The 12,907-nt window shown below is 45.6% G+C and overlaps 1 protein-coding gene across 1 annotated transcript; it reads left to right on the top strand.

Annotated features, from left to right (window-relative positions):
• The first annotated feature begins 1,597 nt into the window (after positions 1 to 1,597).
• Positions 1,598 to 11,137, top strand: YPEL1 (yippee like 1). The gene is made up of 4 exons (XM_015822566.1): positions 1,598 to 1,714; positions 7,002 to 7,045; positions 8,033 to 8,141; positions 11,040 to 11,137. Exons 1-4 carry the CDS (start codon positions 1,598 to 1,600, stop codon positions 11,127 to 11,129), a joined length of 360 nt encoding a protein of 119 aa, XP_015678052.1. The 3' UTR covers positions 11,130 to 11,137.
• Positions 11,138 to 12,907: the final 1,770 nt, after the last annotated feature.

Genomic DNA, 12,907 nt, shown 5'->3' with positions numbered 1-12,907 from the left:
TAGCCTCACCTCTCAGAAACCAGCCTTGTTTATACTAGAAATTAAAAGTGAAGAGGTGTACAAAGGGGAGGGTGGTTACAGAACTTGGATAAGCTGTGTTGATGTCAAGAGCAGGTCTGCCCGAGCACCTTCTCTTACAACAGAGCTCCGTCCAAACCAGATATAGCGACAGAAGAGAATAGTGTCAGGGTTGAGCTGTGGGGTCCTTGGTGCTCTTGGAGTGCCCTGATGGCTTTCCAGATTTGCCAAAGCACCAAAAAGGCAAGACAAGAAACAGCGGGCGGAAACTAATCCAGGAGAGAAGCAACCTGGAATTAAGGAGAAGCTTCCTAAGCAGTGAGGACGATTAACCAGTGGAACGGCTTGCCTCCAGACGTGGTTGGCTGCTTCCACCACTGGAGGTTTTTAAGAAGCCTCTGACATGGTCCAAAGTCGTCTGCTTGAGCAGAGAGTTGGACTAGAGGACCTCCAAGGTCCCCTCCAAGTCTGTCATTTGTGATATTGCCTAGTTTGGTCCTGAAATATCTGCAAGGAAACCACCGAGCTCAGGGAGCACCAAGGATCTCACATATACAGGTAAACCTCAACTTACCACCACCATTGGGGACCAGAATTCCCTGTCGCTAAGCAATGCAGTCATTAAGTGGCCCGCGCCTGGTTTTTACACTTTTTGCCTTGGTCATTAAGCGAATCTTAACTTCCCTCCATTAATTTTGCTCGATGAAAGCTAGCCGAGAGGGTCACAGCGGGCAATCACATGACCCCTTGCCCCAGTTTTGATCACACGACTGCAGTGAGGCTGCCACCGTTGTGTGAGGAGCGGCGGCAACTCCCTTTTTGCATCACTTGGAAGGGTCATTAAAGAAATGGCCGTAAGTTGGGGACCACCTGCAGTACGACATAATAGACTCAAAATTCCCCTCACCCCTTTCATGTCTAACAGGAGCTCCTCCTTCTGTCTCCCCTTGACCTCCTCTGTCAATCACAACGGAAAAAAAAATATGGTACCTAACTGGAGAAGAGTGACATTTTGTTGGGAGCAAGTGAGCAGGAGGGGCTTCCAAGGCTGGGCTGGGGAATTCTGGGAGTTGAAGTCCACCGGTCTTAAAAGTTGCCAAGGTTGGGCACCGCTGGGCCAGGCGCAAGGGAGTTTTAGTAGCGTTCTACTCAGCTCATTCAAGACCCTGGCCTCCAGTTTCATCCTTTTTTTGTGTGTGTTTGCACTCTGCCTTCTGCATCGCATTGCTGATGGCCTGAAGGACGGTGTGCAGAGATCTGTTTAGATCCTTCTTTGGGGATGATCTGGTGACTGCGTAAAAGAAGCAGGCAAGACCCCCTCCTTTATTAAGTGAGGAGTGGCTAGGCAGGGCCAGGTAACCCCCAGGTGGTGGACGGGAAGACTGAATGGCTGACGGCCCTTCTTTTCCTTTTTAGGTTTTAACAGATTCTTCGGTAGCGTCTGTGTGGAAAGGGCCACACACCCTACACAACAACGACGGCTTTTGCCTGCATTTTCCAGTGTTTCTTTTGTCAGCAAGTTCAGCAAAATTGTTTCTCAAGTGCCAGCCCTGATCAGACCGAGGAGCCAGCGACGGAAATGGTAAAAATGACAAAATCCAAAACGTTCCAGGCGTACCTGCCAAATTGTCACCGAACCTACAGTTGTATCCACTGCAGAGCCCACCTGGCCAATCACGATGAGCTCATTTCCAAGGCAAGTCTCTAGACCTCATGCATTTGCCCTTTGATGCACCCTCGTTATTTGAAGGGCCTCAAGTCAGACGGAAAAGCCAGACCGGCGTTTTAGCTGTTTCGGAATCCTCTACTAAGAATTCGCTGAATAAAAACGCATAATGTGTATAGGTACTGAGCAGTGTTTTTCAAACTTGGCAACTTTAAGATGTGTGGACTTCAATTCCCAGGATTCCTCAGCAGCCTTGTGGGAGTTGAAGTCCACTCAACTCAAAGCGTGCTGGCTGGGGAATTCTAAGACGTGAAGTCCACACATTTTAAAGTTGCCAACTTTGAAAAACACTAGTAAAATCAGTGTGTATGTATGTTGCGTATCAGTTTCCCAGAAAATTATGCCTTTAAAAAACAGTTTAAAGGTGGATGGTGTAGTTTGTTGTTTTTCCATGCTTAGAAATGTCATCGCTTACATAAAACATAGCCAAGGAGTAATCCGTATCCATTCTACTACTAGGACTCTTTCTCTCTCTAAATGTCTGTGGAGATGCTCAATCATCCAGGTCATGGCTTGTCCCAAAGGTGGTTTTCTTTTGTTATGTTTTTTTCCTAAGTTGTTTAGTGAAAGCAATATCCGAAGCCACAAGCTCTTCTTACCTCTGAAGGACACTTTAAATTTCCTCCTAATCCATACTTGAAAAGATTTCAAACTGAAAGCCTGAAAAACTGTGTATTGTGAACCGATTCTTATTAATCCGTCTCCAAAATTCTGTATAATCCTTCGGCTTCTTGAGCTTATTTCTTCTCAAGAGTATTTCTTTCTCTCTGGTGTGTCTGGTACCTCTTCCTGCTGCATTTATTGGAGACAAATGTTGGATTGTACGAGGAGTCAACCTTGCAAGGCCCAGATTTTCCTTCTTAGCGTTGACCTAGCTATAGTGGATGTCCGTGTTGGAACTAATGAACTCACTTGTGGTAGCACAGTACAGGTAGTTCTAGGCCAGAGGTAGGCAACCTTGGCTCTTTTATGACTCGTGGACTTCAACTCCCAGAATTCCTGAGCCAGCATGGGGGAACTATGGCCCCCTCATGACTCGTGGACTTCAATTCCCAGAATTCCTGAGCCAGCCACGATGAGGGGAAAGGGAGAGGTTTCCAGGCTGAGCCGTGCTGGCTCAGGAATTCTGGGAGTTGAAGTCCACGAGTCGTCAAAGAGCCAAGGTTGCCTACCCCTGTTCTAGACTTACAACCACTCCTTTAGTAACCATTTGAAGCTACATGGCCTTGACAAAAAGCGACCTATGACCGTTTTTCACACTTACAACCTTGGCGGCGTTCCCCACGGTCACGTGATCATAATTCGGACACTTGGCAACTGGCATGTACTTACGACGGTTGCAACGTCCCGGAGTCACGCGATCCTCTTTTGCAATCTTCCGACAAGCAAAGTCAATGGGGGGGGGGAGAGCCAGATTCACTTAACGGCCGGGTTACTAACTTAACAAATGCCACGATTCGCTTAACAACCGTGGCGAGAAAAGGCGTGAAATGGGGCGAAACTCATTTGACGTCTTGCTTAGCCGTGGAAAATTTTGGGCTGGCTTGTGGTCGTTAAGTGGAGAACAGCCTGCATTTGTTTTTCAGGCTCTGAATGTTAAACTCGTCGTACCCAATGGACAGCAATCACATCTGCTTAAGTTTCCCGCTCGTTGGTTTTTATTATTATTCTTTTCTGTGCAAAAAAAAAAAAAGCAGATCCCAGCACTTTTGATCGAAGTGGTTAATAAACTCTTCTCCAAGTTTGTGTTTCCTGGGCGTTGAAGCTGTTTTCAGTGTAAAATATGTTTCAGCTTTAAAGGAAACCGTTTACCAAACTTACAGAATGTTTTCAGTCTAGTTCCGGGGTAGGCAACCTTGGCTCTTTTATGACTCGTGGACTTCAACTCCCAGAATTCCTGAGCCAGCCACGCTGAGGGGAAAGGGAGAGGTTTCCAAGCTGAGCCAGGCTGGCTCAGGAATTCTGGGAGTTGGAAGTCCACGAGTCATGAAAGAGCCAAGGTTGCCTACCCCTGGTCTAGTTGTTTATTTAGTATCTGCATTGTTGGAGTACTCACAAGTTTACTGTACTGCAGCTGATCTGGTGTACATTTCAGGTGTAAGGTATAGGTAGACTTACAACACTCATTTAGTGACCATTTGAAATTGCAACGGCACTAAAAACACCATTTTCCCCACAACTGATGCAGCCTCCCCATGGTCACGTGATCAAAAGTCAGCCGCTTGGCAACTGACTCACATTTGTGACGGTCGCAGTGTCCCAGGGTCACGCGATCCCCTTTTGCGATATCTATCTATATCTATCTCTATCTCTATATCTCTATCTATCTCTATCTCTATATTCTGTCTGTCTGTCTGTCTGTCTGTCTGTCTGTCTGTCTGTCTGTCTGTCTGTCTGTCTGTCTGTCTGTCTGTCTGTCTGTCTGTCTGTCTGTCTGTCTGTCTGTCTGTCTGTCTGTCTATCTATCTATCTATCTATCTATCTATCTATCTATCTATCTATCTATCTATCTATATCTGAGATGTAAAGCACAAAGTATTCCTCTTTCAAAAACAAACATTTCCTGTGTCAGGCTTTCATTGAATCACGTTGCCCTTAACATAAATCCAAACATTTCCTGATTTGCACGCCGTACATTGTGATACTGCAAATTGCTCATTCTGCTGGAAACGCGGTTGGGAAATTTGATTTCGAGTTACCTCTTGAAGCCTGTCCCTTGGGAAGGCTCTGTAAATCAGCATGTTCTTTTTCAGATTTTCTCTTCCACCTTTCCCTCTGGTGGATTCTGCAAAGAAAGTTACCTAGTCTTAAGAGCATCAAGCTTTCAGTCGCTCTGTTATTCTCCCACGCTACAGATTCTTTAACTCCTCATTTCCCTGTTCTGTATAAATGAAGTAGCAGTGGCTACATGATTACTATATGTAGTCCTCGACTTACAACTGTTGTAAGCCTCCTGCTTGAGCAGGGGGCTGGACTAGAAGACCTCCAAGGTCCCTTCCAGCTTCTATTCTATTCTATTCTATTCTATTCTATTCTATTCTATTCTATTCTATTCTATTCTATTCATTTAATTTAGGGACTGTTCAAAGTTACAGCACTGAAAAAAAGTGTCGTATGACTCTTTTTCACACTTAACAACTGTCGCAACATCCCCAGGGTCCTACGATCAAATTTCAAGCAACTGGCAACTGACTCATATTTATGACGGTCGCAGTGTCCCTGGAGGGTCACGTGATCCCCTTTTGCGACCTTCTGACAATCAAAGTCAATGGAGAAATCAGACTCCCTTAATGACTGTGTTACCAACTTAACAACCGCAGCAATTTGCTGACCCACTGTGGCAAGATTGTGGTCAATTGTGGTCGTAAGTAGAGGACTAAATGTAGTTCTATTTTCCTTCTTTTAGCGCCATTAAAATCTCTTCGCTAATTTTGAGCTTCTGGCTAAAAATAAGACTTTGTGCACAACTGCCACCTGAACTGGTGCTATATATATATTTTTTTAAAAATAATAAAGCTTAACTTTTCTCACAAAAATGCACAAAATATCAGCGTCTCTAAAGAAATCGTGAAATACTGGCACAGTTGCTCTGAAAAGCAAATTTTACAGCTTAGCATCTAACTCCAAAACTTCTAGACGCCCTAGCATTCCTGGAAAAAATAATAATAACCATAGTTGCAAGCTTCATCTTTTCATCCCTGATTCCGATCATCTTCCCCCTACGCCACGTAATAACGCGAGTACACGCTGCTTGATATAAACCTAATCCTGGTTGTGGCTAAAATCCCATTTATTTTAGCCAGGGTCTTTCAACCCTAAGGCAACGAGTAACGTTCTGGACATTTTAAAAGGGCTTCTAAGCTACGCGTAATATATTCTAATCTGCTTTCAGCCCTGATAGTATGATAATAAAACCTAAATAAACTCTTGAAATCTGCTGCTCTGTCTGTGGGTGTTTGTGTGTGTTTGTACACGCACACAAACACACTCACCCCATCATGACTTGAGGTCTGTTTTCCCTTTAGCCGCTTACTGATCACAGCCAAGAGCGAAAACGCATCCAGGCAGAGGGAAATTGACGGTGCCAAATGAGACATTTGTGAAGTGTGTTTCGCCCCGTTTTACGACTTTTCTTGCCACATCTGTTAAGTGAGTCATTGCAGTTGTTTAAGTTAGTAACATGGTGGTCCAACAAATCTGACTTCCCCCATTGACTTTGGTCACCAAAGGGGATCATATGACTCCGGGACACTGTGACGGTCATAAATATGAGTCGGTTGCCAAACGGCTGAATTTTGATCCTGTGACCCATGAATTAAGTGTGAAAAATGATCCTAAGTCCCTTTTTTCCCAGTCCTGTTTTAACTTCGGTCACTAAGTGAACAGTTGTAAGTTGGGGACTGCCTGTGATATATTTTCAGAGTTTCTGGAAATGTGTCTTTTGATAATGTCTGGTGGATACAAGCGTTTCATCCATTTCTAGCGTATAATTGATAGCTGGCGCAGAAACCTGACCCTCTACCATTTCCGAGTAGCTGAGAACTTGCAGGATTTTTAAATCCTTGTGTGAAAATAGGAATACACCCATCCTTCTTCCTTTTGTCACTTTTCTCTTGGTGAAGGCGATACAATAACAACTATAGAAATGTTGCCCTTCTCTTTGGCTACTTTTTATTTATTTTTTTGCAGCTCTATTATTTATTGTATCTGTTTCCATGTACCTAGAAGATTTGCCACATTTCTGCCACTGAGCCGGTGCCATAAGTCTTGGTATCTGTGTCTGTTAGATCAGAGATCCACAACCTTGGCGACTTTAAGACTTGTGGACTTCAACTCCCAGAATTCCTCAGCCAGCCCCTCAGGGCTGGCTGAGGAATTCTGGGAGTTGAAGTCCACAAGTCTTAAAGTTGCCAGGGTTGGAGATCCCCGTGTTAGATGATCCAGCGTAACTCTCACTTACTGTGTGTATTCTAGGCAATGCCCATTTCAGAGTTTACCATTGAAGCAGGTAGACCTTAGAATAGAATAGAAGCTGAAAGGGACCTTGGAGGTCTTCTAGTCCAGCCCCCTGCTCAAGCAGGAGAACCTATGCCATCTCAGACAGGTGACTGTCTAGCCTCTTCTTAAAAATCTCCAGGGATGGAGCGCCCACGATTTCTGGGGTGCTTTATTGAAAGAATGCTGTGACATGATCTGACCACATTTTTCTTTTTTTTAAAAAAAATAAATGTAACATTCCCTTCTCTCTTTCTTACAGTCTTTTCAGGGAAGCCAAGGACGCGCCTACCTCTTTAATTCTGTGTAAGTACCATTCATTTTCTGCTTTTCTGCAGCACTGAGAAATGTTTCGGTCTTGCTAGCCTGCTGGTGGGTTGGGTTGGAGAGAGGGAAAGGGAGAGAGGGAGAGAGAGAGGGAGGGAAGGAAGGAAGGAAGGAAGGAAGGAGAGAGAGGGAGGGAGAGAGAGGGGAGAGAGAAGGAGGGAAGGAAGGAGGGAGGGAGAGGGAGGGAGGAAAGGAAGGAGAGAGGGAGGGAAGGAATGAATGGGAGGGAGGGAGGGAGGGAAGGAAGGAGAGAGAGAGAGAAAAGAAAAAAACCAAGGGAGGGAGGAAAAGAAAGAGAAAGAGAGAGGGGGAGGAAGAAAAAGAAAGGAAAGGAAGAAAAAGAATACAAGAGAAGAAAAAGAAGGGAAAGAAGGAAGGAAGAACAGAAGAAAAGAAGGAAGGAAGGCTGAATTCCAAGTTCCAGGCAGTAACATCACACTGTTAGGATAATGCTAAGGAATGACAGGAAAGATAGATAGTGTTGAACATCAGACCATTTACAGGCTCTTCACCGTACCCTACTAAGGTCCACCTAGTTGACCCATCTGGAAAGCCTCCAGACCATCGTCCCCTCCTTACTGTTGCTCTTCAGCCATGCATATTTACCGCCCCACCAGAAATTCAAAAGAGGCACATTGAAACCTTTGGCCCAGCTGGACCATTCTGCCTGCTTGCCTTGGATGGAGGCGACAGACACATTGAAGTCGTTCTTCCTTCGCTCACGCCGAGAAGCCATCGCAACGCCGTCCCCTATTTTATACTAGACGCTTCTCGTAAATCCGCTGGCTTGGAGGATGGAAACAAGGCGTTTGTCTTCAAAACAGCTCTTGAATCAAACTCAGGAAACATTTCCCTCCCAAGTCCTGGCCCGAAGTGTTGTTGTTTCCCTATTTTTGCTGTCGACGCCATTATACATTCAACGAAACGACCTGTGTTTCTCCCGCCCTCCCTCTCTCTCTCTCGCAGGGTGAACGTAGGCTGTGGTCCTGCGGAAGAGCGGGTTCTTCTGACGGGCTTGCACGCCGTAGCAGATATTTATTGTGAAAACTGCAAAACCACCCTCGGATGGAAATACGTAAGCCTCTGCTCTGGGCGTGGCCTGGTTCTCTTGGTTTGATGTCGGCTTGACGCGAAAGAGGGAGCACCCCATCCCTGCCAGTTCCTTTACGTTTTGGGTCCGTTGGTTGAGCTGACCGTTGGAGGAGGACTCAGGCCAGTTGCACACAGTAGCAGTTGCGTTAGTTAGTTAGTTACACTTTTCAATCAGAATAGAGCTGGAAGAGATCTTGGGGGAGGTGTCTTCTAGTCCAAACCCTGATCAAGCAGGAGACCCTATGCCATGCTTTCAAGTCTCTTCTTAAAAACCTCCAGTGATGAAGCACCCACATTATCTGGTGGCGAGCTGTTCCACTGGTTAATTGTCCTCACTGTTAGGAAGTTTCTCCTTAATTCCAGGTTGCTTCTCTCCTTGATGCATTTCCATCCAGTGTTTCCTGTCTTGCCTTCTGGTGCTTTGGAAAATGAGTTGACCCCCCCCTCCTCTTCTTTGGGGCAGCCCCTCAGATACTGGAATACGGCCTTTACTAAGCAGGCCAGCTCCAGGTTTCAAAAGTCAGAGAATAGAGAGAGTCCTCAACTGAACGAAGCACAACTGAGCAGAACGTTTCTGTTGCTCAGTGATTACAGTGGATAAATGAATTTCCTCCCCTTTTACGACCTTCCTTACGACCGTTGTTGAACGAATCACTGCAGTTGTCAAATTAGTAACACGGTTGTTAAGTGAGTCCGGCTTCCCCCATTGACTTCGCTGGTCAGAAGGTCGCAAAAGGGGATCACGTGACCCCGGGAGACTGCAACCGTCGTAAGTACATGCCAGTTGCCAAGGGTCTGAGTTTTGATCACGTGGCCACGGAGGAGGCTGCATTGGTTGTAAGTGTGAAAAACGGCCATAGGTCCCTTTTTTTCAGTGTCGTTTTGACTTTGAATGGTCACTAAAGGAACTGTTGTAAGTTGAGGACTACTTTATAAGCAACTTGCTTGCCACGCTCCCATGTCTACTGCTAACGTCCCTGTTCTAATGTCACTTGGTCCAGGACATTTTTTTCAACTAGAGCGAAGGGGGAGAGCCTCAAAAGGCTGAGAGGTCCCCTGTGTTCATTTAGAGAGAGATAGAGAGATAGATAGAGAGATGATAGATAAATAGATAGAGATGGAGAGGTATAGAGATAGATAGATGATAGATAGATATATAGAGAGAGAACTAGATAGCAAGATATAGAGAAATAGGATAGATAGATAGATAGATAGATAGATAGATAGATAGATAGAGAACTAAATAGCGAGATAGATATAGATTAGAGAGAGAGATGATAGATAGATAGATAGATAGATAGATAGATAGATAGATAGATAGATAGATAGATAGATAGATAGATGATGGAGAGATAGATAGATAGATAGATAGATAGATAGATAGATAGATAGATAGATAGATAGATAGATAGATAGATGACTGATAACCTTTATTGTCATTTTTTTTACTGTGGGCACATTGGCACACATTAAAAATGAAATTCAGTTGCTTGCTCTCAAAGTGCACCCACACGTAACACACATTGAAACATGTTACACACAACATATGTATAAATACGTATGAAGAGAACTTGTCCTTAGCTCCATGCGCACAGATTTCAAAGAGCTGGGCGGCCAGCGTAGAAAGTGCATAACCTCCAGTCGACACCCTGGCGAGAAGAAGGAGGCTGTGTGGCTTGTGTTGTCCTTCCTGTTTGCGGCCCACCCTTCAGCAGAACGTGTGACATCACAGCTGCCTCTTTCCCCTTTCTCTTCATCTTAGGCACATAGTTAGGTGTGAACCAATTTCAAGATCACGTTTGTTAGGATTGTGGAGAACAGGAGGCCCGTTTCTTAACGCGTGATTCCATTTATGGGCTAAGGATCTTGGGAAGGTCACAACTAGCTTTCCTCTCAAACTTCCCTTGCATCGAAGGCCATCCTAGGTGATCTGGTGTCCTCTTAAGCTTATATATCTCCCCGTTCAAGTGGGATCGCGCAAAATGTTTGGTTTACTCTTTGGCTGGAGGCATACCTAACCTCAGGAGTCACCCGATAGGGCAGGGGTGGCGAACCTATGGCACGCGTGCCAGAAGCGGCATTCAGAGCCCTCTCTGTGGGCATGCGTGCTGTCGCCCCAGCCCCCTCCTCACCAGCAGCCCCCCTGGAGGAGAGTCACCCCCGGGTGCGGCCCACACGGAGCAGCGCACCCAAGGACATAGCCGGGCAGCAGGGACACGACTCCGCCCTCGCGCCCCATAGCGTGCAGATGATGCTGCGGGGTGTGGGCGGAGGGCATGGCTGCCATGGTGCTGCAGGGCTGCCTGGGTGATCTGCTGCGGGCCATGGAGGCGGTGCGTGTCCCTGCAGGTGGGCGGGGTGGGGGGCAGGTGGGGGCGGAGCAGGCAGGGTGGGAGGCAGAGCGGGGGCAAGGGGGCGGTTTTGGGGCACCCGGTCTCTAAAAGGTTCGCCATCACTGCGATAGGGGATGGGTGGCGTATAAATTTAATACCGGTAGCCCTCTTCCGAGGACTGCAGCTGAGCCCGAAGTTTCTGTGGCTAAAGCATGACAGTTATTAATTGGCTTTTGCCCCATTTTACGACCTTTTCTTGCCACGGTCATTAAGGGAATCGCTGCAGTGGCTTCCCCGTTGATTTTGCTTGTCGGAAGGCTGCAAAAGGGGATGGCGTGACCCCGTCTTAAAGACGAACCCGTTGCCATTTTGATCACGTCGCCAGGAGGATGCTGCAACGGTCCTGTGAAAGAAATGGTCCCTGGTCCCCTTTTTCTCAGTGCCCTCGTGACGCTGAGCCGTCACTAAACAAACCATCGATCGTAAGTCGGGGGCTACGTGTCAATAAATGGATGGATGGATGGACTGAGCTGTGCTTTGTCCCCTAGGAGCACGCCTTTGAGAGCAGTCAGAAGTACAAAGAAGGCAAATTCATCATCGAACTCGCTCACATGATCAAAGACAATGGCTGGGAATGAACTGCAATACGATTCCTTGTTTCTGGACAACCCATCTGTGGAACAGGCTTTATTTTATAAAAAAAAAAAGACTCACGGGGGAGGAAAAAAAGAAAAAAAAAACAAAAACAAAAAACGGCGGTCGGGTGGTCGAGACGCTCCTCCACCGCTCAGTGGTGTAATGTTGTGGTCCTCTCCTCTTTCCAGACTCTCTCTTGCCTGTCTTTTTTTTTCTCTTCCCCCCCTACCCACCCTCCTTGTGTAAGTCCCCCCCTTTTTCTATCTGTATCCCTGTGCGCACGGTTCTTTGGGATGAACTTTTTCTATACTCCCAAGGAAGAAAGAATTCCGTCGTTCCTTTGTTAGGTAGCTTCTCTCTTTTTTGACCGATTGCCTTCAGTTGCTCCTTTGTGCCGTGTGCGTGCTTTGTGCTGATCCATCTGCTCCAGAGTTTCGAAGGAGGCCCGTATGGACAGTCCTGAGAACGTGTAGGATTAAGTACACCTTCATTTTTTCCCTCTCCTCCCCTCCCTTACATTAGCCACTCCTGTGGTCTCTTTGCCGTGAGGAGGATTGCAGTATTGTATATTCATTATTCTATCTTTTTTCCTTTTTTTAAGTGTACCGCGGCCCTTTAGCATTTGTTTCGGCTAGGTTTCGTGAGATATTTCAAGTTACCAGCCCCTGACTGAATGTAGCCAGGATTTGTTTGTCTGTTTGGTTTGGTTTGGTTGTTTTTTTTTTTAAAAAAAGAGAGAAACTGTCAGAAAAGAGATTTGAGTAATAATTTACAAGGATAACTTCAAATGGTAGATCCAATTCAGATGCATTCTGAAGACAAGCTTAAGCTTTGCTCCTGTGAAAGGGGGGAAAAAAAAGAATGTATAGCAGGGTCTTTTAAGATCAAGGGGCTGAAAAATAGGCAGCTCTTATTTTTAATACGTCGGTTTAAAATGTTTTTGGTACTGTAACCTTGAGAATAGGAAAAAGGGGGTACCAGAAATTTTGATGGCTGGTTCCATGTAGTTTCAACCTAGTTTTAATGCAGTGGATGAGAGACGGTTAATTCGCAGGTCATCGAAGTCAGCGGCTTTGGCAGTACTGAAGCACACCAAAATGCGTGCGTGGTGCGAGTGTGTACGAAAAGCTGTCCCTAATCCATCTGGAGAAGGTTGTAAAGTTTTTGCAAGCGAGTCAAACGCGACAACCTGGCACAAGCTCTTTTATTTTTTTAAAAAAAAAAGGAAGAAAGAATGAATGAATGTAGGTTTGTTTTTTTTAAAAACAAAAGGGGGTGTGTGATTTGCTGGCTGAATCATCCCTAAGCACAATTTTATAATAAACCTGTTAATGTAAAAGAAACATCACCTGGGAATTTTTACACCCCTCCTCCTCCATGGTCAGCGTGGTGGGTCAGAGAGGACCACCAAACGTGTAAAAAGTGTGTAGCCTTTCCTTACAGGAACTTTTATGCATACCATTTCAAGAGATTTGAAAACTTCATGGGGGGAGGGGATTGTTATATTTTTTTGGGGGGGGGGGATTGCAATTTTCTTTTCCTCCCCAAATTCTTTCCAAGAGGAAAAAAATATATTGGAGAACACTATACCTGAATAATACCAAACTGCTGATAGCATGAGTAACAATAACCGTAATAATTATATAGGAAGCTTTACAATGGGGACGCTGTAATGTACTTCTTACTTGTTGCAACTCAAGCTTATTGTCTGGCTGCTACTAAGCTCCTCTAACTGACATTCAGATCTCAAACTGCACTTTAGCTTTTCGCCTTCCTTATA

Source organism: Protobothrops mucrosquamatus, unplaced genomic scaffold (genome assembly GCF_001527695.2).
Source record: "Protobothrops mucrosquamatus isolate PMUCROS unplaced genomic scaffold, P.Mucros_1.0 scaffold1607, whole genome shotgun sequence".
Classification (NCBI taxonomy): domain Eukaryota; kingdom Metazoa; phylum Chordata; class Lepidosauria; order Squamata; family Viperidae; genus Protobothrops; species Protobothrops mucrosquamatus.
This window is presented reverse-complemented; position numbering and strand designations above follow the sequence as displayed.

Coding starts and splice junctions, on each gene's coding strand:
- YPEL1 (XM_015822566.1), top strand. CDS start 1,598: ATGGTAAAAATGACAAAATCCAAAACGTTCCAGGCGTACCTGCCAAAT. Junction 1,715..7,001: donor ACGATGAGCTCATTTCCAAG/GCAAGTCTCTAG, acceptor TCTTTCTTACAG/TCTTTTCAGGGAAGCCAAGG. Junction 8,142..11,039: donor CCACCCTCGGATGGAAATAC/GTAAGCCTCTGC, acceptor TTTGTCCCCTAG/GAGCACGCCTTTGAGAGCAG.